The sequence below is a fragment of the Oncorhynchus nerka genome, linkage group LG28, assembly GCF_034236695.1.
Source record: "Oncorhynchus nerka isolate Pitt River linkage group LG28, Oner_Uvic_2.0, whole genome shotgun sequence".
NCBI classification, from domain to species: domain Eukaryota; kingdom Metazoa; phylum Chordata; class Actinopteri; order Salmoniformes; family Salmonidae; genus Oncorhynchus; species Oncorhynchus nerka.
In genome coordinates, this window is record NC_088423.1 from 57,728,547 (window position 1) to 57,754,814 (window position 26,268).

The 26,268-nt window shown below is 39.5% G+C and overlaps 2 protein-coding genes across 6 annotated transcripts; both read left to right on the forward strand.

The window, feature by feature from the left end:
* Nucleotides 1-1,578: 1,578 nt before the first annotated feature.
* LOC115113438 (glycoprotein endo-alpha-1,2-mannosidase-like) lies at nt 1,579-10,730 on the forward strand. Of its 5 annotated transcripts, none has more exons than XM_029641057.2 (5): nt 1,579-1,930; nt 4,305-4,944; nt 5,058-5,167; nt 7,210-7,286; nt 7,580-10,730. In XM_029641057.2, exons 2-5 carry the CDS (start codon nt 4,416-4,418, stop codon nt 8,211-8,213), a joined length of 1,350 nt encoding a protein of 449 aa, XP_029496917.1. In that variant the 5' UTR covers nt 1,579-1,930; nt 4,305-4,415; the 3' UTR covers nt 8,214-10,730. The 5 variants fall into 5 exon arrangements, with proteins under 5 accessions (XP_029496917.1, XP_029496922.1, XP_029496919.1 ...); XM_029641062.2 differs by lacking the exon at nt 1,579-1,930 and adding an exon at nt 2,639-2,719; XM_029641059.2 differs by lacking the exon at nt 1,579-1,930 and adding an exon at nt 2,708-2,795.
* Nucleotides 10,731-15,753: 5,023 nt separating this feature from the next.
* Nucleotides 15,754-25,729, forward strand: LOC115113439 (4-galactosyl-N-acetylglucosaminide 3-alpha-L-fucosyltransferase 9-like). The gene is made up of 2 exons (XM_065012891.1): nt 15,754-18,323; nt 19,482-25,729. The coding sequence occupies exon 2, from the start codon at nt 19,490-19,492 to the stop codon at nt 20,576-20,578; it is 1,089 nt and encodes a 362-aa protein (XP_064868963.1). The 5' UTR covers nt 15,754-18,323; nt 19,482-19,489; the 3' UTR covers nt 20,579-25,729.
* The last annotated feature ends 539 nt before the right edge of the window (nt 25,730-26,268 follow it).

The following is a 26,268-nucleotide window of genomic DNA, read 5'->3' on the forward strand; positions in this document are numbered from 1 at the left end:
CTCCCTTTCTGCATTATTAGTTTGTTTTAACTACTCCTATTCAAATGCTAGTCTCAGGTACTCAGCAAGGTCTGATTGAAATATTATTAAAACAAGACGCCTATGGCAAATATGAAGATCCAGTCCATCTAAAAAAAACTAGAGAATACCAGAAAAATACCAACGAAATGTGTAGCACTCAGAATTAAAAAAGGGTTTTCCATGTATTGTTCATCCTGATCAGACAGGTTTTTAACATGGACGATACATTTCAAAATACGACAACTACTAGAATAGAACAACATGAAACATCTAAGAAGGCAGGCCTGGTATTCATAGCAGATTTAAAAAAGTTATTTGATAAACTAAGAGTGGATTTTATAAATACTGAACAAAAATATAAATTCAACATTTAAAGTCTTGATTTCATGAGCTGAAACAAAATATCCCAGAATTCTTCCATAAGCACAAAATGCTTATTTCTCTCAAATTTTGGATACAAAATTGTTTTCAAATTGAAATATGTTAGTGAGCATTTCTCATGAGGTCCATTCATCCGCTGCCATCTCATCATGTTTCAGCATGATTAATGCACAGCCTCATGTCGAAAGGATCTGTACAAAATTCCTGTATGCAGAAAATGTTCCAGTTCTTCCATGAATACTTTCTGAAGGCACTGTATTCCATACCATGCCTGTATACTCACTATATATATCACCTATTGAGCATGTTTGGGATGCTCTGTACCGATTGGTACAACAGTGTTTTCCAGTTCCCGCCATTATCCAGCAACTTCACACAGCCATTGAAGAAGAGGGGGACAACATTTCACAGGCCACAATCAACAGCTTGACCAGCTTTATGCGAAGGAGATGTGTTGCGCTGCAGTAGACAATTGGTGGTCACAACAGATAATGACTGGTTTTATGATCTACAAACACACTTTTTTTAAAAAGGTATCTGTGACCAACAGATGCGTAATGTATTCCTAGTCATGTGAAATCTATAGATTAGGGCCAAATTAATTTATTTTAATTGACTGATTTCCTTGTGTGAACTGTAACTCATTAAAATAATTTTAATTGTTGTGTTTATATTTTTGTTCAGTATAGAACAGAAAACGTGACTTCAACGTGTTATATAAATATTCATACACATAGCTTATATATTATACAGCGCCAAGCCAAACCGCCTGACTCAAGTCATCTTACCTACCCCTGCTAAAATAGGAACCAGCTCACTACCCCCTAACACTATCCCCTCAGCTCTGTTGTCTTACCACCCCAGGAAACAAAGACATTCCATCGCAAGAACACATACACCCAGCCATAAAACTGACCATTCCTGTTCTCTTCTTTCACGACCCCCTCTGCTCTCCTGTATCAGATTTCCTGACACACAAATACCTTCTTGCATGAACACACACACCTTACCACCCATCTCAGTACAGGTCAGGGGGCTCAGAAAACAAGACTCTGCTATGCACCAATGGGGCCTGCTCTGGCTAGAGCAAGACCCGCCTCCAACTCTTTGTGACCAGTCAGAAGACCAAAACGACAAGACTCCACCTACTTCATTATATGTATAAAAATGAATGTAACCTTTGAATAAGGTCTCTTTTTCACCTGACCCCTCATCGGGTTATATGAACTAGATCCGTGCACGATGTAGAACAAGATATCTTTGACCAATAAACGGCCTTTTTGATGCACCTGATTCCACTCTGTCCAGCGTCCATGATTTGGTCTCAACTCTCCAATATTTAAACACTAACAAACGTCAGAAAAATACATATTTCCAACTTTCATTCAAAACTGAAAATGAGTGGATTTCAAAGTCTGGTAAATGACTATTTTCAACGTCATTTTACTCAATGGAAGGCATTATAGAATTTTGATTCCGGAGTTGGATTTAGCCTTAAATGTATTTTATCAAAAGGCAACACAATCATGTGAGTATTGCATTGTTAAAAGAAGAAAATGTGTTCTAATTGAAAAAGTGATTTGGTTCAGTGAACGAGTTGGTGAATTTGTTTGTTGTAGGCCTAGTAAGTCATTCTAACATATAATAAGCCATGGAAAATTGACGATGTAGGCTATTTGGGAAAATTGCACCAGAGTGAAAACTGTATTCAGCGTGGAATCGGTTTCACAGTTGGGACTAGGTAGATTAATGCATTTGATTCTTGATAATTCCGTATTTCAATAATTAGTTACATGTGTCCCTAGTCCAAATACATTGGTGAAGTACAATGATTTCAATGATTTTACTCACCACTGGCTTTAGCTGGCAAAATGGGATAGTATTCTTATGAGAGGATCGAAAATATTGTCTTTCCTTTATGACGCCACAAAGATGGTGTCATTTTTTGCGTAATGTAGAGGGTTCTCTGTGGTATCACAGAGAAAAACGTTTGCTCGTGGAAGTAAACAAACCATTTACATACACTATGCACAATACAATATTTATTCATAACTAATATTTTGCTGGCTGGTTTAATGCAATACGTCTTCTTGAAAGATTGAGGGCGACATGCTTTGGTAATGCACTCTTGACTGCTGTTTTTCATTTGCTTGTTCAATTGTGTTAGCTTGAGCGCAGCGCAGACTCACAAATCTTCAATAACATAGATGGATCATAGAGTGCTTTGGCATTAGGTAAGATGACTTGTAGATCTATACACCGTCTACTTACGCAGCACGTGAAACCCGTCACATGTCACCTTGTCACCAACACAATGGTAGGCTATGACAAATCTTGAACAGGAACAATGCATAGCGTCAATTCACAAGTAGATTGTCTTGCGTATAGCGTATGTAGGTACCCTGTGACCTAATGTCTAATTCAGTGAAACCAACATTTTAGTGTGCTTCGGACAAAATAGATAATACGCTATGTAAGCTCATTCGGATTTCTGCTGTCCTGTCCAGTCTAAAGTTCAACGCAGCAATGTCCGGAGAGAACAACAGCAAGAAAATGAATGTTGGTAATGTTAACCTTGCTAGTTGAATTGTCGTATTTTGCAAGAACATAGCTTCATTTCGACTTTATGGCAAATGCGTTTCTTACTTAGTAATCTTCCGGTAGTATAATTTCAATGTAGGATTTCCGCATAGCGCACTGAAATGTTGGTTGTTGTAACAATGTAACTAAACAATAATCATAACAAAATACTTGCACATTGCAATATTGCCTTCCCGGCATATCACTTGACATGCAATAAGAAACTATTAAACTGTTAACGTTAGCACATTGCACGCAGTGTCTGGGAATTGGGAAGCTGCAATGTTCTTTCAATTCTTGATATTTAGGCTACCCATTGCTTCTTGAAGAATACAAGTATGTCTCACGATTTTACTACAACTTTCTGTCTTCATCATAACCCAAAATATACGATTTTATTTATTCATTGTTTACAAGCAAACACTAATGTAATTAAACGGGTCGGCATGTAGCCTAGCGGTTAAGAGCGTTGGGCCAGTAACCTAAAGGTCGCTGTTTCGAATCCACAAACAGATCAATTTCGCAATCTGCCTGTGGCCTTGAGCAAGGCACGTAATCCTAATTGCCCCTGTAAATCTCTCTGGGAAAAAAGCTTCTGCTAGTGTCGATATGCCCTTGAGAAAGGCACGTAATCCTTATCTCTCTGGATAAAAGCGTCTGCTAAATGACTCAAATGTAAATATCGTCAAAATATGGATAACTTTTGGATCTCATGGACAGTCAGTCCTTGGATCTAGAGAGCACTGTCGGTACATTTTAGTGGTGTTGAATTTGACTATTGATTCTTTCTCACACTAAAACTGAAAATCAATATTTAGATAATAAAAAATTACATGGACAATTGTAGAAAGTCACATTCCTTACCTCCATTACACGTCTGTTACATTTCCCTAGCAATATACCTCAGCTGTACACCAATACAAGTGGCAGGGACCTGTTTTGTTGTTTTTATTTAATTGTAGCATTCATGCATGCTAATAGGCCTGCTAATGTAGACACTAGATAATAATAAGGAAGTGGATATTTAACCTGCAGAAAGTGTAGGCATAGGGGTCAGAATTAATGAAAGTTATAGTCAGGTATAGTTTCAGTAAGAGTTAGGGAAAGGCATACAAGTTAACATTGGGTTAGCGTACCATTGTCCGCCACCATTCATTTTCTGCTGGTCAAATACAAACTGCTTCATTTTAGAAATGATCCCCACTCTTTTTGCGGGAACACTGTCCCTATTCTGTCACTTGCATTTTAGTTGTCAGTAGGCTATTCCTGCCCTATCATGAATGGGTAATTAGTCAACCTGTTTTTTTGTTTCTGCATTTCAGTTTGTAGAATGGACCAGCCAAGTTTCATTGACAACAATAAGCCCAAAAACCCCTAATGTTAACAGTTCTCCCAAGAATGGACAGTGGATCACAACAAGCATTAACTGAAGAATGGCAAGGTTTAGACGAAGATCTTGCTCCACATTTATTGGTTTGGTGTTGCTCATATTCATAGTAACAGTTGTTTTAAAGTCCTTTACACCAGAATATTCTCCATTTGGAAGCATCTTTGGTCCCAAATTGTTCCCTAATATCAAAGGACCTGGAAAAAATGACATTCAAATGCTTGGTAATATTGACAGTGTCGTCCCTGAAGCACTGACCAAAATGAATGACATAGACTCTGAGAGGGTCAAGAACGTAGAGGCTGCCCTCAGGCAATTCCCTGCTCCAAACTACAATATTCATGCCTTTTACTACACATGGTATGGCAACACACAGTTTGATGGAAAGTACATTCACTGGGACCACCCTCTTCTGCCACACTGGGATTCAAAGGTGGCAGCAGGATACCCAAGAGGGAGACACAGCCCACCAGATGACATTGGGGCTAACTTCTATCCTGCTTTAGGAGCTTATAGTTCCAGGGACCACTCTGTTATTGAAGCTCACATGAAGCAACTGCGAGCAGGAGCTATTGGTAAGGCTTTGATGTTGGTAGTACATTTAATTTAGTATTTTTCTGCTACGGTAAGACCCAAGTCTGCCGTGCCATTCATCATCAGTTGAATAACTCAGTCTGTGCATTTCTAGGTGTTCTTGCTGTTTCCTGGTATCCACCTGGCATGAAGGATGAAAACGGTGAGCCAACAGATGACATTGTGCCTTTGATACTGGAGGTGGCACATGCATATCATGTAAAGGTGTGTATGATAATCAATGAAAAGAGCAAGCATTGCTCATATACAGTGGGGTTCGAAGTTCTTGACACCTTTAAAAAGATGAGCATCAATGACTGAACAAAATAAATAATTAAAATACTGAGCTATATTCTATGCTCAAAGAAATGGGGATATTCTATTTTGTACTAATACAATTGCTTAAGGAAAGCGATTAGAGGAAATAGGGGTCAAAATGATTGACACCCCTGTTTTCAATACCTTTCAATATCGCACCTTGCGAGGAAAATAGCACTGAGCCTATTTAGAAAATGTTTTATGAGTTGGAGAATACATTGAGAGGGATCTTAGACCATTTCTCCATACAGAATCCTTCCAGATCCTGGATATCTTTCGGTGCTTAGGGACTGCCCTCTTCAATTCAAACCACAGGTTTACAATGGGGTTCAAGTTCAGAGACTGTGCTGGCCATTGCAAAATGTTGATTTTGTGGCCAATTAACCATTTCTTTGTGTGCTTGGGGTCATTGTTTTTCTGGAGGATCCACCTGTGGCCAGTTTCAGCAACCAGGTTTTGGTAAAATATCCTGATACAATTAACCACGTTTGTATTTATTATGGGGTCCAGGAAAAGTTGCTGCAATGATGCCGTTGACTTTAACAAGAGCCACAGGACCAGTGGAAGCAAAATAGCCCCATAACATCAAAGATCCACCACCTAATTTCACAGTAGCTATGCGGTTATTTTCTGCTCATGGTTTCTCATTGATGCCAAACCCACCACTAGTGTGCGTGCCCGACGAGCTCTATTTTCATGTCATCTGACCACAGCACCGGTTCCAATCTAAGTGGCAAATGCCAATGCAGTTTAGTAAACTCCAGGTGTTTACATTTGTTGGATGACAAGAAAATACAACTCTCTGATGTCAAAATGAGAATGCATGAGCAGAAAATAACCCAATCCCTATTTTAAAATATGGTGGATCTTTGATGTTATGGGGCTATTTTGCTTGGTGGTGGATCACTTGAGTTGACTCACTTGTTCACAGGATTGGTTAACACTTGGTTCCTAGGGTCTCCACCGAGCTAGTTCAATACTTTTTTTGTTTTAATGCACCGTATTGCTGGAACAAAATTCGAAATAGATTTAATCTTGATGTTCTGGTGCCGTTTGGGCAATTTTAAAATATTGATTGGCAATTTATTTGTGGAGGAATGTAACTGTTTTTCTGAGTGATTTGTGATGTTTTATTTGTGCTTAGGATGGCTGTGCTTTTGTATTGTAATATATATTTTGTTTTTAATGTGTATTTTATATTGTATTATACAGGGCGCATTTGGAAAAGAGACCCAGGTCTCAATATGTCTTCCCTGTCAAAATACAAATAAATGGGGCTATTTTGCTTCCCCTGGTTCTGGGGCCCTTGTTAGAGGAATCATGAACTTTACCCAGTACCAGGATATTTTAGTCAAAAACCTGGTTGCCTCTGCCAGGGGGCTGAAACTTGACCGCAAGTGGATCTTCCAGCAACCCCAAGCACACATCAAAGAAATGGTTCATTGGCCACAAAATCAACACTTTGCAATGGCCATCTCCGTCTCTGGACTTGAACCCCATTGAAAACCTGTGGTTTGAATTGAAGAGGGCAGTCCATAAGCGCAGACAAAGGATATCAAGGATCTGGAAGGATTCTGTGAGGAATGGTCTAAGATCCCCCGCTAACTAACTCCTAAAATATTTTAGAAAAAGGCTCAGTGCCGTTATCCTCGCTAGGTGAGGTATTGAAAACGGGTGTCAATCATTTCGACTTCTACCTTTTTGAGAAAATAAATTATTACTTGTTAAACTAAATCTATTTTCTCTGAGCATTTTTTTTTAGCACACAATATAGGTCAGTATTTGAATTATTTAATAGTCATTTTTCTCATCTTTATCAATGGTGTGAATACTTTTGGACCCCAATGTACATGTGTTCTTTGACAACATAAAAAGAAAGCAATTTTTCAGTTCTCAAATCCATTGCCTCTTTTTTTCCATATTACTGTTGATTTGTGTTTACTACACAGGTTGCTTTTCACATTGAACCATACAAAGGAAGAGATGAAACCAGTATGTTTAACAATGTCAAGTACATCATAGAGAAGTAAGTATTACATCATTCCTTATTTTATATTTCTGATTGGCCTTTAGTCTTGTCAGTATCAATAGAGTTCCACTTATATTGTTATTCAACATAAGTTTTTACCCCAGGTTAACTCATTTATTTGTTCAGTAATACCTTATATATGCAATGTTTAAAATATTACCCCAGCTTTATGAATTTGTATATGATTGCACAGCCCAATGCCTAACTCAATCAGATGATGTCTATTTCTTAATCTTTGTAAGTATTTGTAAAATGGTACTTAATTTGTAATCCTGTCATTCTATCTGAAGATATGGTGAGCACCCTGCATTCTACAGGCATAGAACAAACACTGGCAAGTTTCTTCCTCTATTCTACGTCTACGATTCCTATCTACTCAACTCAGAACAGTGGGCAAAACTCCTTAAACACACCAAAAGCAGTAGCATTAGAGATACTCCCTATGATGGTATCTTCATAGCCCTTCTTGTTGAAGAGAAACACAAGAGGGATATCGTCACGGCAGGTTTCGACGGAGTCTACACTTACTTTGCCACTAATGGGTTTTCCTATGGCTCCACTCACCGCAATTGGGAGTCCATTAAAACATTCTGTGAAGACAACAACCTGTTGTTCATTCCGAGTGTGGGGCCAGGTTATATTGACACCAGTATTAGGCCTTGGAATTTCCAGAATACACGCAACCGCATTAATGGGAAGTACTATGAAATGGCCCTGAGTGCAGCCCTAGAAGCAGGTGCTGATATTATATCTATAACATCATTTAATGAATGGCATGAGGGAACCCAGATTGAGATGGCAATTCCAAAAACAAGCCAGACTGTGTACCTAGACTACTTACCACACAAGCCTGTTGTCTATTTAGAGGTAACTCGCAAATGGGCAGCAATATTTAGCAATGAAAGGAAGAGATGGCTAGAATGATACAAAAAGTAAGGGCCTAACATTAAATCTGACCAGAAATTGTCTTACACAATATAGATTATAGAATTTGACAACAATAGTGCATGAAACAGAAACCTATATTGACTTTTTGTCCTGTATGGTAACATTATCATGGTTTTACAGATTAACTAATGAAAGGGCAGCCTTGAATTGTGTGGTATTTGTCCTGCTTTATATGATTATAATGATTTGTACTTTAATGTATAACTTATATTTGGGCAGTGAGGGGGAAAAAGTATTTGATCCCCTGCTGACTTTGTACGTTGCCCACGGACAAAGAAATGATCAGTCTATAATTTTAATGGTAGGTTTATTTTTCAGTGAGAGACAGAATAACCACACAAAAATCCAGAAAAACGCATGTCAAAAATGCTATAAATTGATGTGCATTTTATTGAGGGAAGTAAGTATTTGACCCCTCTGCAAAACATGACTTAGTACTTGGTGGCAAAACCCTTGTTGGCAATCACGTTTCTTGTAGTCGGTCACCAGTTTTGCATACATCTCAGGACGGATTTTGTCCCACTGCTCTTTTGCAGATCTTCTCCAAGTCATTAAGGTTTCGAGGCTGACGTTTGGCAACTCGAACCTTCAGCTCCCTCCACAGATTTTCTATGGGATTAAGGTCTGGAGACTGGCTAGGCCACTCCAGGACCTTAATGTGCTTCTTCTTGAGCCACTCCTTTGTTGCCTTGGCCGTCTGTTTTGGATCATTGTCATGCTGGAATACCCATCCACGACTCATTTTCAATGCCCTGGCTGAGGGAAGGAGGTTCTCACCCAAGATTTGACAGTACATGGCCCCGTCCATCGTCCCTTTGATGCGGTGAAGTTGTCCTGTCCCCTTAGCAGAAAAACACCCCCAAAGCATAATGTTTCCACCTACATGTTTGACGGTGGGGATGGTGTTCTTGGGGTCATAGGCAGCATTCTTCCTCCTCCAAACATGTTGAGTTGATGCCAAAGAGCTCCATTTTGGTCTCATCTGACCACAACACTTTCACCCAGTTGTCCTCGGAATCATTCAGATGTTCATTGGCAAACTTCAGACGGGCATGTATATGTGCTTTCTTGGGCAGGGGGACCTTGCGGGCGCTGCAAGATTTCAGTCCTTCACGGCGTAGTGTGTTACCAATTGTTTTCTTGGTGACTATGGTCCCAGCTGCCTTGAGATCATTGACAAGATCCTCCCGTGTAGTTCTGGGCTGATTCCTCACCATTCTCATGATCATTGCAACTCCACGAGGTGAGATTTTGCATGGAGCCCCAGGCTGAGGGAGATTGACAGTTATTTTGTGTTTCTTCCATTTGCGAATATTTGCACCAACTGTTATCACCTTCCCACCAAGCTGCTTGGCGATGGTCTTGTAGCCCATTCCAGCCTTGTGTAGGTCTACAATCTTGTCCCTGACATCCTTGGAGAACTCTTTGGTCTTGGCCATGTTGGAGAGTTTGGAATCTGATTGATTGCTTCTGTGGACAGGTGTCTTTTATACAGGTAACAGACTGAGATTAGGAGCACTCCCTTTAAGAGTGTGCTCCTAATCTCAGCTCGTTACCTGTATAAAAGACACCTGGGAGCTAGAAATCTTTCTGATTGAGAGGGGGTCAAATACTTATTTCCCTCAAATCAACATTTTTGTCATGCGTTTTTCAGGATTTTTTTGTTATTCTGTCTCTCACTGTTCAAATAAACCTACCATTAAAATTATAGACTGATAATTTCTTTGTCAGTGGGTGGGCAAACGTACAAAATAAGCAGGGGATCAAATACTCTCCCCCTCACTGTAGGTAGGGGCTACCCAGATTTAAACCCCTTCCTGGGCTAAAAAGCACTTTTAAAGGAGGGTCTGAATTGAATATGCTTTTTGTCTAGGAAATTCTTAACCTGGGTCTGTGCAAAACATAACAATGTCACAGTTCCTACTTCATTGCACTACTGTATATACTGTCTGCCAATAGGTGCCTTTTGAGAGGCATTGTATAACCTCCCTGGTCTTTGGTTGAATCTGTGTTTGAAATTCACTGCTTGTCTGAGGGTCCTTAGATATGTGTGGGGCTCATAGATGAGGTAGTCATTCAAAAATGATGTTGAACACTATTATTGCACACAGAGTGAGTCCATGCAACTTATTATGTGATTTGTTAAGCACATTTTTACTCCTAAACTTATTTAGGCTTGCCATAACAAAGGAGTTTAATACTTACTTATTCACTCAAGACATTTCAACATTTCATTTTTTATTCATTTGTAAAAATGTCAAATCATAATTAGACTTTGACATTGTTTTTTTTGTAGGCCAGTGATGACAACATATCTATATAATCCATTTTAAATTCAGGCTGTAACACAACAAAATGTGGAAAATATCAAGGTGTGTGAATACTTTCTGAAGGCACTGTACATACCAATGACTAAGCAGCTAAGTTTCTGTTAATTGTAAACCATAATGCACGCATTATTAATTAAAATAAACATTGTGTACATTTAGGCTACTATTGGTATTTCATGGTTTTCCTTCCTTATTTCTTTAAATACAGGACAGTTAACAAAAGGGGCAAACATTGTCATATTAACATTACCAACCTGGGTTACGTCCTACGAATCAGCCTCAACATTATCTCTTGTAATGCGCATTGTAGGCTACTGAATCTCCGAAAAGTCTATTTTAATATACCCCAATCAAGTAAACTTTAATTGATCACGAATCTTGTCAATTTAATGAGTATGGGTTTACATATAGGTTATGCCTATGTTGTAGGCTATATGTCATTTTAATAATTTACTTGTAAAACCACGTCACCTGCGAACAAATAATTGTATGAGCAGTGTCAATATTGCACATGCATTCATAATTGAAAGATGGGGAATGTATGATACACATGACATTTATTCAATAATGCATTTTTAGAACGCATGCCCAACTGATAGAATCTCTGCTAGGCTACCTACATTCGGTATCACGAATACACTTTCAGCCTATATCTGCATTGTCGGTAAATAGGGGCAAGGAAGGTAGCGCATGGGCAGCCAGTGAGGAATTATTCCACATCGCATCACATGCCTTACATGGCGTCCTTATATTTAACGAAACGATGCATTTGCTCAAATTTACTGAATTGAGAATAACAGTCATTTTTAAAATCTGGTAACCTTCTCAGTTAGGTCGCATTGGAGGGAGATTTTATATAGCCTCCTTACATTGCAAGTTCGCGGAAACGTTATGGGTTTCGGCTCCTATGAATCCTGGCCAATTCCTGCAAATATTGCCATCAGCGCAAATATTTATTTGCATCCTTAACGTTTTCGGCATGTAGGACTGTATGTATGAGGGAACGACCCGGAAAAGCAATGGGAAGATATGCATATTTTAATACATGCTTGTCGAGATGGTGAGTAAAATTGATTTTTCTCCGCACCGTGTCAAAGCAGTGGTACCTCGTTTCGCAAGCCAAGATGTGCTAGCTAATTATAAATAAAACATCAAGAAGAATCCGAAGGAAATGCATATATCTCATCATTCAAATCACCATTTTTGCATTAAGAAAAATACATTGTTGTATTAAGGTCATTGAAGTTATAGGCATTTGTCTTCGATGATTTGCCCCCTATGAATGACGATAAGGAGTAGCCTATGTTTACACGCCTGTCAGTGTTCTCAAAGATGCTTATATATGGCCCACATGATTTGAAGCTCTGTTGGTGCGTAAAAGGGCGTTTGTTAACCAGAGGGAATAGGGCTACAATAATATAAGGCTACATTTTTTACCAATAGATTGTATTTTACACACAAACTACAATGTTGAATGACACTCATTGCAAGCGTGTTTAGGCTATAACTGGTTTTTAAATGACCTTCAGTTGCACCGGCTGAAAATTAATTCATACTTTTGATACTGCTCGTTTCAACCTTTCGCCAGTGTAGCCAAACCAAACGAGAAATGCAGGAAAAATTATTATAATAGCCAATCTGCAAATGGTCCTGTTTTATCCCGCCCTCTGATAAGGCCAATAGCCTACACAAGACCATTGCACCCCCACCCCTCAGTTGTCATACTAGTTTGAAAAAACATTTTGACCCCTGCATAAACTTATACATTTACCAAATGAAAATAAGCGCAATGAGCCATAGAAATTTCTCTATATAATGTATTTCTTTAACTTTAGTTTTGATCACCATGGAGACCTAACTATGCCACCTGTGAATGATGAACTATTATTCTAAATGTCTCACCCTCACAGTTTATTTGTCTGCTTCCATTCAACCTTCGTCATTATCATTTGAATACAGTCCTATTTTGCATACTATAGCTTTCCCTTAAATCCAACGTTATGCATTTCAACCTTCACTCTAATACTTACAGAAAGTGGATTCCTGTCATGTAAGAGGATTTGGTGTACATGAAAATGCATTGATACTGTAAGCCTTTAAAATGAGGTGCATTTGTCTACCCATTAATGGCTGATGAACATAGCTCTCTTAACCACTGCTCAGTCACAAATGCCTGTCTGTATAGAAAAATAGTGCTGCCATAAGGCAATAAGCTAGAAAATTGTGAAAGACTCTGGAAATTGGAAAGCTACTGGTTAACTAGAATCATTTCTTTGTAACTGTTTCAAGAAAATATGGAATATATGAAAAGAGTAGTCTAATTCTACACAGGCATTATTTGATTAGCTTTTTATTTTCTTATGTAACATGCAGGTCACAGGTGTGTGTTCAATTTACAAGAGCTTGGAACATTATGTGTTCACTCAGCCTTAAGATGGCAGCATTCTCATATGCATGCTATTGATGTGTGTGACATGGATATTTGAAAACTGTATTTTTCTGACAGTGATTCAGTTAATGTGTAGTGGGGGAGTAGGTGCTTAATTGAACTATCAGTATGCATGTGTGATGAGCATTCTTGCCTAAGACCTGAAGAATTGTGTTAGCTCCCAGAACGTATACCTAGGGCCTAGGCTTTAACTCAATAGGTTAACACTGAGATGAATCAAGTTCAGTATCAGGCCAGTCAAACATGTAAAGTAGTATCACCAAGTTATTCCAGTGGTGCAAGTCTACCCTGATTTAAAGCCAGAATCCTTAACAAAGCAGATACCCCACCTCTGTTTTGATGAAAACCCATTTACTTGTTCCACATTTTGTTACGTTACAGCCTTATTCTAAAATGGATTGAATAAAATAAAATAAAATCAGCAATCTACACACAATACCCCATAATGACAAAGTGAAAACAGGTTTGTAGAAATTTTTGCAAATGTATTAAAAATAAATAACAGAAATACCTTATTTACATAAGTATTCAGACCCTTTGCTATGAGACGTCAAATTGAGCACAGGTGCATCCTGTTTCCATTGATCATCCTTGAGATGTTTCTACAACTTGATTGGAGTCCACCTGTGGTAAATTCAATTGGTTGTATATGATTTGGAAAGGCACACACCTGTCTATATAAGGTCCCACAGTTGGCAGTTCATGTGAGAGCAAAAACCAAGCCGTGAGGTGGAAGGAATTGTCTGTTAATCTCCGAGAAAGGATTGTGTCGAGGCAGAGATCTGGGGAAGGGTACCAAAAAATGTCTGCAGCAATGAAGGACTCCATCATTCTTGAATGGAAGAAGTTTGGAACCATCAAGACTCTTCCTAGAGCTGGCCGCCTGCCCAAACTGAGCAATCGGGGGAGAACGGCCTTGGTCAGGGAGGTGACCAAGAAGCTGACCACGACTCCATTTTGCTGATCCCTGCCTACAGGCAGAAACTAAAACAAGAGGCTCCCACGCTGAGGTCTGTCCAACGCTGGTCAGACCAAGCTGACTCCACACTCCAAGACTGCTTCCATCACGTGGACTGGGACATGTTTCGTTTTGCGTCAGATGGAAATATTGACGAATACGCTGATTCGGTGTGCGAGTTCATTAGAACGTGCGTCGAAGATGTCGTTCCCATAGCAACGATAAAAACATTCCCAAACCAGAAACCGTGGATTGATGGCAGCATTCGCGTGAAACTGAAAGCGCGAACCACTGCTTTTAATCAGGGCAAGGTGTCTGGTAATATGTCCGAATATAAACAATGCAGCTATTCCCTCCGCAAGGCTATTAAACAAGCTAAGCGTCAGTACAGAGACAAAGTGGAATCTCAATTCAATGGCTCAGACACAAGAGGCATGTGGCAGGGTCTACAGTCAATCACGGACTACAAGAAGAAACCCAGCCCAGTCACGGACCAGGATGTCTTGCTCCCAGGCAGACTAAATCACTTTTTGCCCGCTTTGAGGACAATACAGTGCCACTGACACGGCCTGCAACGAAAACATGCGGTCTTTCCTTCACTGCAGCCGAGGTGAGTAAGACATTTAAACGTGTTAACCCTCGCAAGGCTGCAGGCCCAGACGGCATCCCCAGCCGCGCCTCAGAGCATGCGCAGACCAGCTGGCCGGTGTGTTTACGGACATATTCAATCAATCCCTATACCAGTCTGCTGTTCCCACATGCTTCAAGAGGGCCACCATTGTTCCTGTTCCCAAGAAAGCTAAGGTAACTGAGCTAAACGACTACCGCCCCGTAGCACTCACTTCCGTCATCATGAAGTGCTTTGAGAGACTAGTCAAGGACCATATCACCTCCACCCTACCTGACACCCTAGACCCACTCCAATTTGCTTACCGCCCAAATAGGTCCACAGACGATGCAATCTCAACCACACTGCACACTGCCCTAACCCACCTGGACAAGAGGAATACCTATGTGAGAATGCTGTTCATCGACTACAGCTCGGCATTCAATACCATAGTACCCTCCAAGCTCGTCATCAAGCTCGAGACCCTGGGTCTCGACCCCGCCCTGTGCAACTGGGTACTGGACTTCCTGACGGGCCGCCCACAGGTGGTGAGGGTAGGCAACAACATCTCCTCCCCGCTGATCCTCAACACGGGGGCCCCACAAGGGTGCGTTCTGAGCCCTCTCCTGTACTCCCTGTTCACCCACGCCTGCGTGGCCATGCACGCCTCCAACTCAATCATCAAGTTTGCGGACGACACAACAGTGGTAGGCTTGATTACCAACAACGACGAGACGGCCTACAGGGAGGAGGTGAGGGCCCTCGGAGTGTGGTGTCAGGAAAATAACCTCACACTCAACGTCAACAAAACTAAGGAGATGATTGTGGACTTCAGGAAACAGCAGAGGGAACACCCCTATCCACATCGATGGATCAGTAGTGGAGAGGGTAGCAAGTTTTAAGTTCCTCGGCATACACATCACAGACAAACTGAATTGGTCCACTCACACTGACAGCGTCGTGAAGAAGGCGCAGCAGCGCCTCTTCAACCTCAGGAGGCTGAAGAAATTCGGCTTGTCACCAAAAGCACTCACAAACTTCTACAGATGCACAATCGAGAGCATCCTGGCGGGCTGTATCACCGCCTGGTACGGCAACTGCTCCGCCCTCAACCGTAAGGCTCTCCAGAGGGTAGTGAGGTCTGCACAACGCATCACCGGGGCAAACTACCTGCCCTCCAGGACACCTACACCACCCGATGTTACAGGAAGGCCATAAAGATCATCAAGGACATCAACCACCCGAACCACTGCCTGTTCACCCCGCTATCATCCAGAAGGCGAGGTCAGTACAGGTGCATCAAAGCTGGGACCGAGAGACTGAAAAACAGCTTCTATCTCAAGGCCATCAGACTGTTAAACAGCAATCACTAACATTGAGTGGCTGCTGCCAACACACTGTCATTGACACTGACCCAACTGCAGCCACTTTAATAATGGGAATTGATGGGAAATGATGTAAATATATCACTAGCCACTTTAAACAATGCTACCTTATATAATGTTACTTACCCTACACTATTCATCTCATATGCATATGTATATACTGTACTCTAGATCATCGACTGCATTCTTATGTCACTAGCCACTTTAACTATGCCACTTTGTTTACTTTGTCTACATACTCATCTCATATGTATATACTGTACTCGATACCATCTACTGTATGCTGCTCTGTACCATCACTCATTCATATATCCTTATGTACATATTCCTTATCCCCTTACACTGTGTATAAGACAGTAGTTTTGGAATTGTTAGTTAGATTACTTGTTGGTTATCACTGCATTGTCGGAACTAGAAGCACAAGCATTTCGCTACACTCGCATTAACATCTGCTAACCATGTGTATGTGACAAATAAAATTTGATTTGATTTGATTTGAACCTGATGGTTACTCTGGCAGAGTTCTAGAGTTGCTCTGTGGAGATGGGAGAACCTTCCAGAAGGACAACCATCTCTGCAGCACTCCACCGATCAGGCCTTTATGGTAGTGTGGCCAGACGGAAGCCATTCCTTAGTAAAAGGCACATGATGGTCCGCTTGGAGTTTGCCAATAGGCACCTAAAGACTCTCAGACCATGAGAAACATGATTCTCTGGTCTGATGAAACCAAGATTGAACTGTCAAGTGTCACGTCTGGAGGAAACCTGGCACCATCCCTATGGTGAAGCATGGTGGTGGCAGCATCATGCTGTGTGGATGTCTTTCAGTGGCAGGGACTAGGAGACTAGTCAGGAGTAGCTTCGGGACAAGTCTCTGAATGTCCGAGCCAGAGCCCGGACTTGAACCTGATCGAACATCTCTGGAGAGACCTGAAAATAGCTGTGCAGGAACGCTACCCATCCAACCTGACAGAGCTTGAAAGGATTTGCAGAGAAGATTGGGAGACAATCCCCAAATACAGTTGTGCAAAGAAGACGTGAGGCTGTAATCACTGCCAAAGGATCTTCAGCAAAGTACTGAGTAAAAACAGTTTTTGCTTTTTCATTACGGGGTACTGTGCTTAGATTTAAATAGCCCACCCAAGTTACCTACCTCATCCCCATACTGTTTATTTTTATTTACTTTTCTGCTCTTTTGCACACCAGTATCTCTACCTGTACATGACCATCTGATCATTTACCACTCCAGTGTTAATCTGCAAAATTGTAATTATTCGCCTACCTCCTCATGCCTTTTGCACACAATGTTTATAGACTTCTTCTTTTTTCTACTGTGTTATTGACTTGTTAATTGTTTACTCCATGTGTAACTCTGTGTTTTCTGTTCACACTGCTATGCTTTAGCTTGGCCAGGTCACAGTTGTAAATGAGAACCTGTTCTCAACTAGCCTACCTGGTTAAATAAAGGTAAAATAAAAATAAAATAAAAAAGATTGATGATAGAAAAAAACAATTTAATATATTTTAGAATAAGGCTGTAACCTAGCAAAATGTGGGAAAAGTCAAGGGGTCTGAATATTTTCCGAAGGCACTATAACTGTTTCAGTTTTAACCATGTTTTGAGGCTTTACAGTTTTTTTTTTTTTTACATTTACATTGTTTTCAAACATTGGTGTAAACAAGCTTATATTGTAGGTTCTGATGGGGTATTACAGTTGAACTAAGCTGATGAGGCATATAAGTTCTATATTCTTTAAGAATATAGCAATTCAATATTTGCACTTTAAATGGGCAATCTGAGATTGCTACAAAAACAAGCTTGTATTTGAAGCAACACACATTATCCCTTTAAAGCTAGGATACTTAGTTGCTATCCATTTTTGTACTTGTAAATTAATGATCTACCCATCTAATGATCTGGATCATCATTAATCAACATTGATTCTTGAAGAATATATAATGTATACATGCCTCATCAGCTTAGTTCATCTGTCATACCTCATCAGAACCCAAAATATAAGCTTGTTTTACTCTGTTTGTAAACAATGTGATTGTAAACAAACACTGTATAGCCTCAAAACATGGTTAAAACTGAAACAGTTAGGGTGCTTTCGGATACCCCCTTTTAACAAACTATTGTAACCCCACTTTGTTCTTTTTTTCTTAAGGATACATCAATGAGATGACCTGGGAACTCAACATCAGACCAAAATCACTAGATGACTAAGGACCTTATTCCAACTGTGTGCAGCAACACCTCATTCAAACACTACTACTGAGCCAATGTAGAACCTGCCCCTTCAGAATTCCATGACTTTTTTCCTTGCTTGGATTTCAGCACAAAGTCAAATCTACCAGGTGTGGAATAGTTCTTTTTTTCTTTGATACTTTTGAACTAATAGTAAAATGATTTAATGCAGATTCAATGTTACATTACCTTTTTAGATATGTACTTCTCAGTGCAAATTAAAATTGTAAGACTGCCAGGGAGAGACAATGCTTTTTTACCAATCGCAAACTAGCCCAACCCACTTGGCACAGATGTCAGTTCAATGTCTAATGTTGATTAACATTTGGTTGAGATGTCAACTAATGTGAAATCAACCAAACATTTCACCATGTCAGTGGATTTAGGTTAAAAGTGGGGTGAAAAAGACAAAATCCCCTTACATTGATTACTTTTTTAAAATCCAATCTGTTTTTCATGTTGATTCAACGTCATCAGATTACATTTTTTTTTAATGAAATGGCGTGGAAACAACGTTAATGCAACCAATCTTTGCCCAGTGGGAAGCACTGTACTTTAAAAAGCTTCCACGTCTTTCTGTCTTTATTCAAACCACACTGCACGACATGGTACAAGTTAAGAAAGTGCAAGTTAAGAAAGTGCAAGTTAAAAAAGAGGGCTGTTAGTAGTATTTGTGGACGTGGTCTCTCCACTTTGACAGAGAAGTTTGGACTTGAGGTATGTAAGACAGCTGCTCCTCACAATCATCTGAGAAGATATTATAAATCATCACCATACTCGGTTCACAGCAGAGCAGACTTTCATAGGCCCTGTACCTTTTGCACCATAGTTTGTTTATGTTTATATCCATTGGTTATTGCAGGTATTCGAAAGGCATACTTGATTTACCTTGCTCAGCGAAGATTCACATTTGGAGCCATTTTATCGGTCCCTAATTGAATCTCTGCCTACTCTGCAATCCGGGCGAGCTAATCTAGTGTGCCCATTCACAAATCGCCTCAACACACTTCTCACACTGCACGGGCCACAACAAAAATGTTTGCCAAACAGTTCATTGAACGTGACAAGAGAATGTAAAAGCTATTGTTTAACATTGTTGGCCCTCTCGTACTGTATAAAGGCAAGGACAGACAGACACTTACAAACAATCTCAAACTTTTGTCATCATTCCTCTCTTCCTCTTATTCACTGGAAAGAGTCATTCTGATTAAATAAGGAATTCACAGATTTATTGAGTTTAATTTTTGTTTTTTTACGTATCTTTATAGGACAGAGTATGCCATCTGCACCTTTCCACAGAATTCTACGACCCCTTCTAGTTGGCACCTTCCTACTGGGCTGTTTTGTGACTCTGTTTTTGATGTACTTTAAACCGTCTACTAGCTGGCTATCAGGTCCCGTAGAGTCAACAGCATCCACAATCCGAGTTAAAAACCTCTTCTCCACCAAGAGTGACAAAAACCTGACCACTGTACTCGTCTGGCTCTGGCCCTTTGGACAGACCTATGACCTGGGTGTCTGCAGCTCTCTGTTCAACATTGAAGGCTGTTTCATCACAGCAGATCGGAACCTATATAATAAGTCAGATGGTGTCGTCATACATCACAGGGATATCTGTACTGATCTCTCCAACCTGCCCCCCCTTCAGCGTCCCTCCTTCCAAAAGTGGATATGGATGAATCTAGAGTCACCATCTCACTCCTCTCAGCTGCCCGGTATCGAAAACCTGTTCAATTTAACTCTGAACTATCGCCAGGATGCTGATATTGAAGTGCCTTATGGGTCGATCGTGACGGCCCAAGGGGACGAGGATTTCGTGCCTCCGAGCAAAAGCAAATTGATCTGCTGGATTGTCAGCAACTGGAACCCGGATCATGTGCGAGTGAAGTACTACAACGAGCTATACAAACACATTGAGGTTCGCGCTTACGGACAAGCCTTTGGGGAGTACATTGCGGATCAAGACTACTTTCCTACCATCGCCAGTTGTAAATTCTACTTGGCATTTGAAAACTCAATTCACAAAGACTACATCACCGAGAAACTGTATAACCCACTCTCTGTAGGGACGGTGCCTGTGGTTTTAGGCCCGCCAAGACAGAACTATGAGAACTTTGTCCAGGGGGATGCTTTTATCCATGTGGATGACTTCACCTCTCCCAAAGAGTTGGCTGACTATCTCCTGCTCTTGGACAAAAATGAGGAAATGTACCTCAGGTACTTTGAGTGGCGACGGCACTTTAAGGTGAAAAAGGCATACTTCTGGGCCGAACACACATGCCTCGCTTGTGATTATCTCAGAAGGCACAAAGAGTACAAGGCATTCAATAACCTCGATAAATGGTATTGGGGTGGAACGCCTTGAAGGTCTAGAAATGGTTGTTTTGCTGTTGGAGGCATTGCTTGAAAAATATCTTCAGTCATGGACAATGCTTCAACATGTTTTTCTCAGTGGTTACAGGGGCCCAAATTAGCCATTCCCTTTTTTTATTTTGTTACCAGCCAGATTTGCTCAGCCTTACTTTGCCTATTGCATTTTCATTCAATCATGTATTTATGTTGTAGTCATTTGCAATGCATTTAATATTTGTTTTATAAAATAACACTTTTATATTTAATCTCTGAACGTGACACATTTGCTGCTATGTGTTTTTTTATGATGTACTGTAACTTGGGAATCAAGCTGACATGCCACATCTTTCATCTGGCAGTATACACAATATTGTGGTGTTGAAATTGTAGTTTTTGTAATTGTAACTAGTATTTTTTTTTTCTGTGGAATGTTCATGTTGAATTTGTTGTCCTCAGGGCACTATTGAAAATGAGTCACTGGTCTCAATGGGCTCCCAAGATTAAATGAAAGTTAAATAATACTAAAAAAAAAGATTCAGTAAATAATTGAAGAAATAGTTGTTTCAATTAAAATATTTATGTACTATTTATTGAATTGAGACATTGTATGATAAAATACCATCTAAAATTCGTGATACAGTCATCTATGCAGTGTTTACTGAACTTCAAATGTAAAAGTAGTTCAGTTTTGTTATCTACTGTATATTGTACATGTGTGTGTTTTTGAGAAATCACTCAATTTATTTTTGCAAGGTTGCATTTGCAAAACAAATGGATAGTCATCTTTGATCATGTATGTACAGTAATACATTGTAGAAAGAAGGAAAGATATAAAAAAAATACTGACAAAGTGTGTCAGGGGAGAATAGTGAACTTATTATGCTAATAGTGGTTTCTTAGTGGGCATTATCACATTAAATGCATTGCAGTTCTTTAAAATGCCCCAAGCTCAGTTTTCATACCATTCTGTGTAAATGCTAATTTTGTCAAAATTTTCTCCACTGAACAATGCATCTAAGCAGCTCTCAGCATGATGGATGAATCGGTAACACTTTATTTGAACTGTACATAATAAGAGTCATAATATAACAAACATTACTGAAATAGTTATAACAAGTGTTATGACAACAGTTAATGTCACTTGCAATTTTTAGTTGTTGACACCTATCAAGACTACATAAATGTGTCATAACCATGAGAAATGTCGTGACAGTTTTTCCTAAAGGGTAACACTACCTTAATGAAGTAAACTATTCATAATTTCATTAGTTTAATATTGTCATAACATTATCCTACCAGCCACTAACCCTTCATTACATTTTTTTCTATGAAATTGGCCTATTACATTTAGCGCCATTTAGCACTTTCATCAAGTCTAAGCACCTCACATTTCCAGTAAAAGCTCTCTGACCTCATCCACCTGCAAATGTGTAACACCCACCTGGATCATGCACAGCAGCAGTGGAGAGATAAGACGTGAATGTGCCAACTGGAATTAGGGTATGATTAGGTGCTAGGATATAACGCGGATTAATGATCACTTTACTGTAACTGCAGATACCTTACATAATTATGTCATAATTCACCAAAATAAACACAAGGAGTGTCATTTTATTTTATTTTTTACACTTCTGTTTATAACACAATGCCAGGTTACCTACACTACAGCTAACCATTTTAGCCTTGATGTGTAAGTGACAAACTTATGTTAATAATACCTGTCAGTATGTCATGTTTACGACAATATTATGATGCTGGTATGTTGTAGCTACAGTTCAAATACAGTGTAGGAACACTTTCTTTGAAGGTTGAATACATGAAGCATTCTTATCAGCATATATAAACTATTCATAACACACCCATGAAATCAGTAACATCGAAGACCTTAAGAGTACATTCAATAAGCATACAGTAATATTATTTGTCATTAGTGACGTTATTGAATTGTTTAAATGTGAAAATAAAAGTCCTATGAACCGGCAGATTTTGGGCAGAACAAAAAAACAATTTATTCCCTTATGTTACTTTATTGGTTCTGAAATACTGTTTATTTTTGTACTATTTCCATTTTGTGTATCACTATGCATGTTGTGTTATCATTGATACTTTTAGTTTACTTTTAAATTAATTTCCAAAATGTATAGCCAGATAGATTCACACAATCTATAGATTGTATGAAGACTTGTCACAATTTTATTTATTTTACCTTTATTTAACTAGGCAAGTCAGTTAAGAACAAATTCTTATTTTCAATGACGGCCTAGGAACAGTGGGTTAACTGCCTGTTCAGGGGCAGAACGACAGATTTGTACCTTGTCAGCTCGGGGGTTTGAACTTGCAACCTTCCAGTTACTGACCATCAAAGATATGAACCACAGAGTTACAGACTGACCGGTCAACCGAATAGGCAATATAACTTCTGTAGACTACATTTACATTTTATTTTATTTAACCTTTATTTAAATCAAACATAACTGTTGCTTACATGTTCTAAAAATACGTCAGATATTTATAGTATCTGGCTATATGGTTGGAAAACACATGTAACATGCAATCAATGTTAATTAAGGTAATAATAATAAATGTTTGAGAAGGTGAATTTAAAAGTTAAGGACATTTCAGTGTCCGAACTACCTCCATTCCTGACATTTTCGTATCTCTAAAATTCCTACTGTAGATGCTTTATGAATGAATACACTATGAAGGTCTTTATAAATGTTACTTACACCTTCATGGATGTGTTATGAATTTGTATTATTATGTTGTTGTGAATGCTTTATGTATCAGTAACGAACATCCCTGTGCTTGCCTAGCTGTGCCACTTCCACCTGCTCCAGCACACGCCGAGACCATAACCTTGGACCTCTGCCTCGCTAAAACACGTGCTCGCCCTCTTGAAACACATTTAACTAGCTGCGCCACCAAAAAGGTACCAATGCAATGGTGCAGGTGGTGGTTTCAAGCTCGATACAGTCCGTATTGCGGAGGAGCCGTGGTATAGAGCGATTGAAATTTAAAGGTAATTTTCCGATTGAGCTAACATATGCAGCAGCGTCTGTCATGAATGCAGTCTCCGCAAACATGGAAACATTGCATTTAAATTATAATCGCACTATACCGGGGATATTCCGCTATACAGATTGAATCAAAACCTTTGTAACCAATTCAATTCGGTTATATATGTAACCTTCAAAGAAAGTAACCTAAATAGTTGCTGTTGAATCTTAACGCAAAACGTATGTAAGACTTTCAAAATATATTGTATGCAATATTAGTTTGTACCTGGTGAAAATACTCAACTTTCAGGTTGTTTTCATTTTGTTGTATTTACTGTGAGTGGGACCATTAGTGTAAAGAGGATGATTATAAATATTTGTTATATAGACAATAAAAAAAACAATCAGTCTATGTGTATAAACTGAAAGGTTATTTTAAGAAGGTGGGACAAGGACACAACATAAAGCATGTCGTCCGTGTGCAGCGGGCAGCCGCCCTATAGCCTCTGACCACAGAACATCGGCTGTCATTTTCTTTCCAAACGATTCTTCACGTTGAAACGTCAACTTTCGTTGACACCCAGAAGATCTACTGCACACGACCGACGTTCGTAATGATGTGTCCCATCCTCAAAACTAGTCCACTGACATGTAGACGAGCGGAATTCTGTAACTTTCTTTTTAAAAACACCCCACAGCTCTACCATTAATTAAATAACGTAGAAAGATTTTAGAAAGCAGTTCAACAGTCTTGATTGAATGGAATTTTTTCTCCCACTGTTCCAGGCTGTGATTGGTTGATACTGCTGGGACATAGCCTAGTTCCAAATACTGAATCAGACCAGCGCCAGCGGTGCATTATAGCCTGCCGCCAGTCAAGGGAGAGCTGCACAGACCATAGCTAAGTCAATCAGTCTACCTACCGTAGATATTATTGTGGGCAGCTGTAATGTCTAGGCTAACCTTGGTTGGACTGTATTTATACTCACACTAAGTTAGCTAGCTACTAATGGACTAGCTAAGCTTTGATAACAAATTGCTAACACAAATTTTCACCAGCTATTGATGCACAAAGTGAGTAGTGTCCTGTGAGTAGAGCAACTCTGCTTTGACAACAACAGCTAGCTAGTTGATTAATTTGCTGAGGTAGGTAATAATACCTATATTGCTAGTCTAAAAAACAGCAGCACATAGCCTATTAGGGTCAGCAAACCATAACATTTTTACAGCCACAGCCAAAGATTTTAGCTAATAAAAAGCTTGCCTGGCAATCTCTTGCGTTGATCTTCTGGCTATGTCAACTAATCCTATTCTCAAATTATGAAATAAAATGCATTCAATCAAGACCGTCAAATGGCATTCCAAACACTTTTGAATAATGTGTATATATTTTTAATGTTTCAGTCTCTTTTTAACTTTCAAGTGTTGCCAGCTTTGAATAATGATTTGTGCTTCAAAGCAGCTTTATGAATGAGGGGGAAAGAAAAGAGACACTTATACCGGAGAACCAGCGTTGAAGACAACAGTAATACTGTTTTGGAAAGGCCGTTTTTCTTCAAGTGAGGCAATTATACAAAAGAGAATGCAGACAGTTTTTTTATCCTGTTGACATGACCTAATTTCAACCCTCCTGTTGAAATTTTGCAGAGATATATAACTTTTATTCACGCATAAATGTATGACTCATTGGCTGTCTCAAATGGAGCTATTGTGAGTTCATGAACTGTCCCAGACTGTCCCAGAATATGACTATGAAACTTCCAGGTATGGTTTCATATTGTACAGTTTCACTTCATGTATGAAACAGAGGTTTCTTGTTAAGTGTGATCTGTTGCAACAGGTTTGTTCTCTTGTTGTCTGAACTTTCTTTGTTCTTTGCACAAACATGTCAATTCTCTTTTCTGTGAGTAAGTACATTAGGAGAGTGGCTTAGGATGTGTTTTTTATTCGAGTTGGTGCAAAGTTGGTGTCCATGGACATTATCTCTGCATGAAGTGCATTCTTCATGTTTTGCTGAATCTTAATTGGGCAATGACTTTTCTGCCAGTTTACTGAAAGAGATGTTGAATCGATCATTGTAAGGTTTTTGCCAAATCATTGTATTTTGCCAATGTGTATAACTGTAGATGTCTGTTATTGTCAAGAAAATAAAGACATTTATAAAAGAGCATATGTTTTAGGGTTAGTATACATATCCATATAGATTGGAAGACACAATGTCCCTATTTACTAAGTTTAATCTTCATAAGGTTTCACTAAGAAACATAAGGCTCTATTCAATCTGTATCTTTGAAGCTGGTTCCGACTGACATTTTCGCTTATAAATTGATCTGTGGGTACCCTAGATCGAAATGGCTTGCATTGAGAGATAGCCCTGGTTCACACGGACACAGTAGTACTGTAATTTGTCTGAGCTTCTGTGACATAGGATGTGAAATCTGAAACCACTTCAAGCTGGGGATGTCCCTTCTACTATTTCATTCAGTCTTTCGACTGTCCATCAACTCCTGGCTGAACCCTAAGTTACAGCCTGCAATCGTTACATCATAGCGCAACAGTAGATAGTTGTTTCAAACCAAAAAACATGTTCTGTTTGTCATAGATGGACAATATTAATATGATGTGAAAAGGGAGCCAAGCTAGAGCTCTGTGCGACGTTTACAGCGATGGGGGCAGACGTTTTGGTCAACAGAGGCCTTTAGAAAAT

Coding starts and splice junctions, on each gene's coding strand:
- LOC115113438 (XM_029641057.2), top strand. CDS start 4,416: ATGGCAAGGTTTAGACGAAGATCTTGCTCCACATTTATTGGTTTGGTG. Junction 4,945..5,057: donor ACTGCGAGCAGGAGCTATTG/GTAAGGCTTTGA, acceptor GTGCATTTCTAG/GTGTTCTTGCTGTTTCCTGG. Junction 7,287..7,579: donor GTCAAGTACATCATAGAGAA/GTAAGTATTACA, acceptor TTCTATCTGAAG/ATATGGTGAGCACCCTGCAT.
- LOC115113439 (XM_065012891.1), top strand. CDS start 19,490: ATGCCATCTGCACCTTTCCACAGAATTCTACGACCCCTTCTAGTTGGC.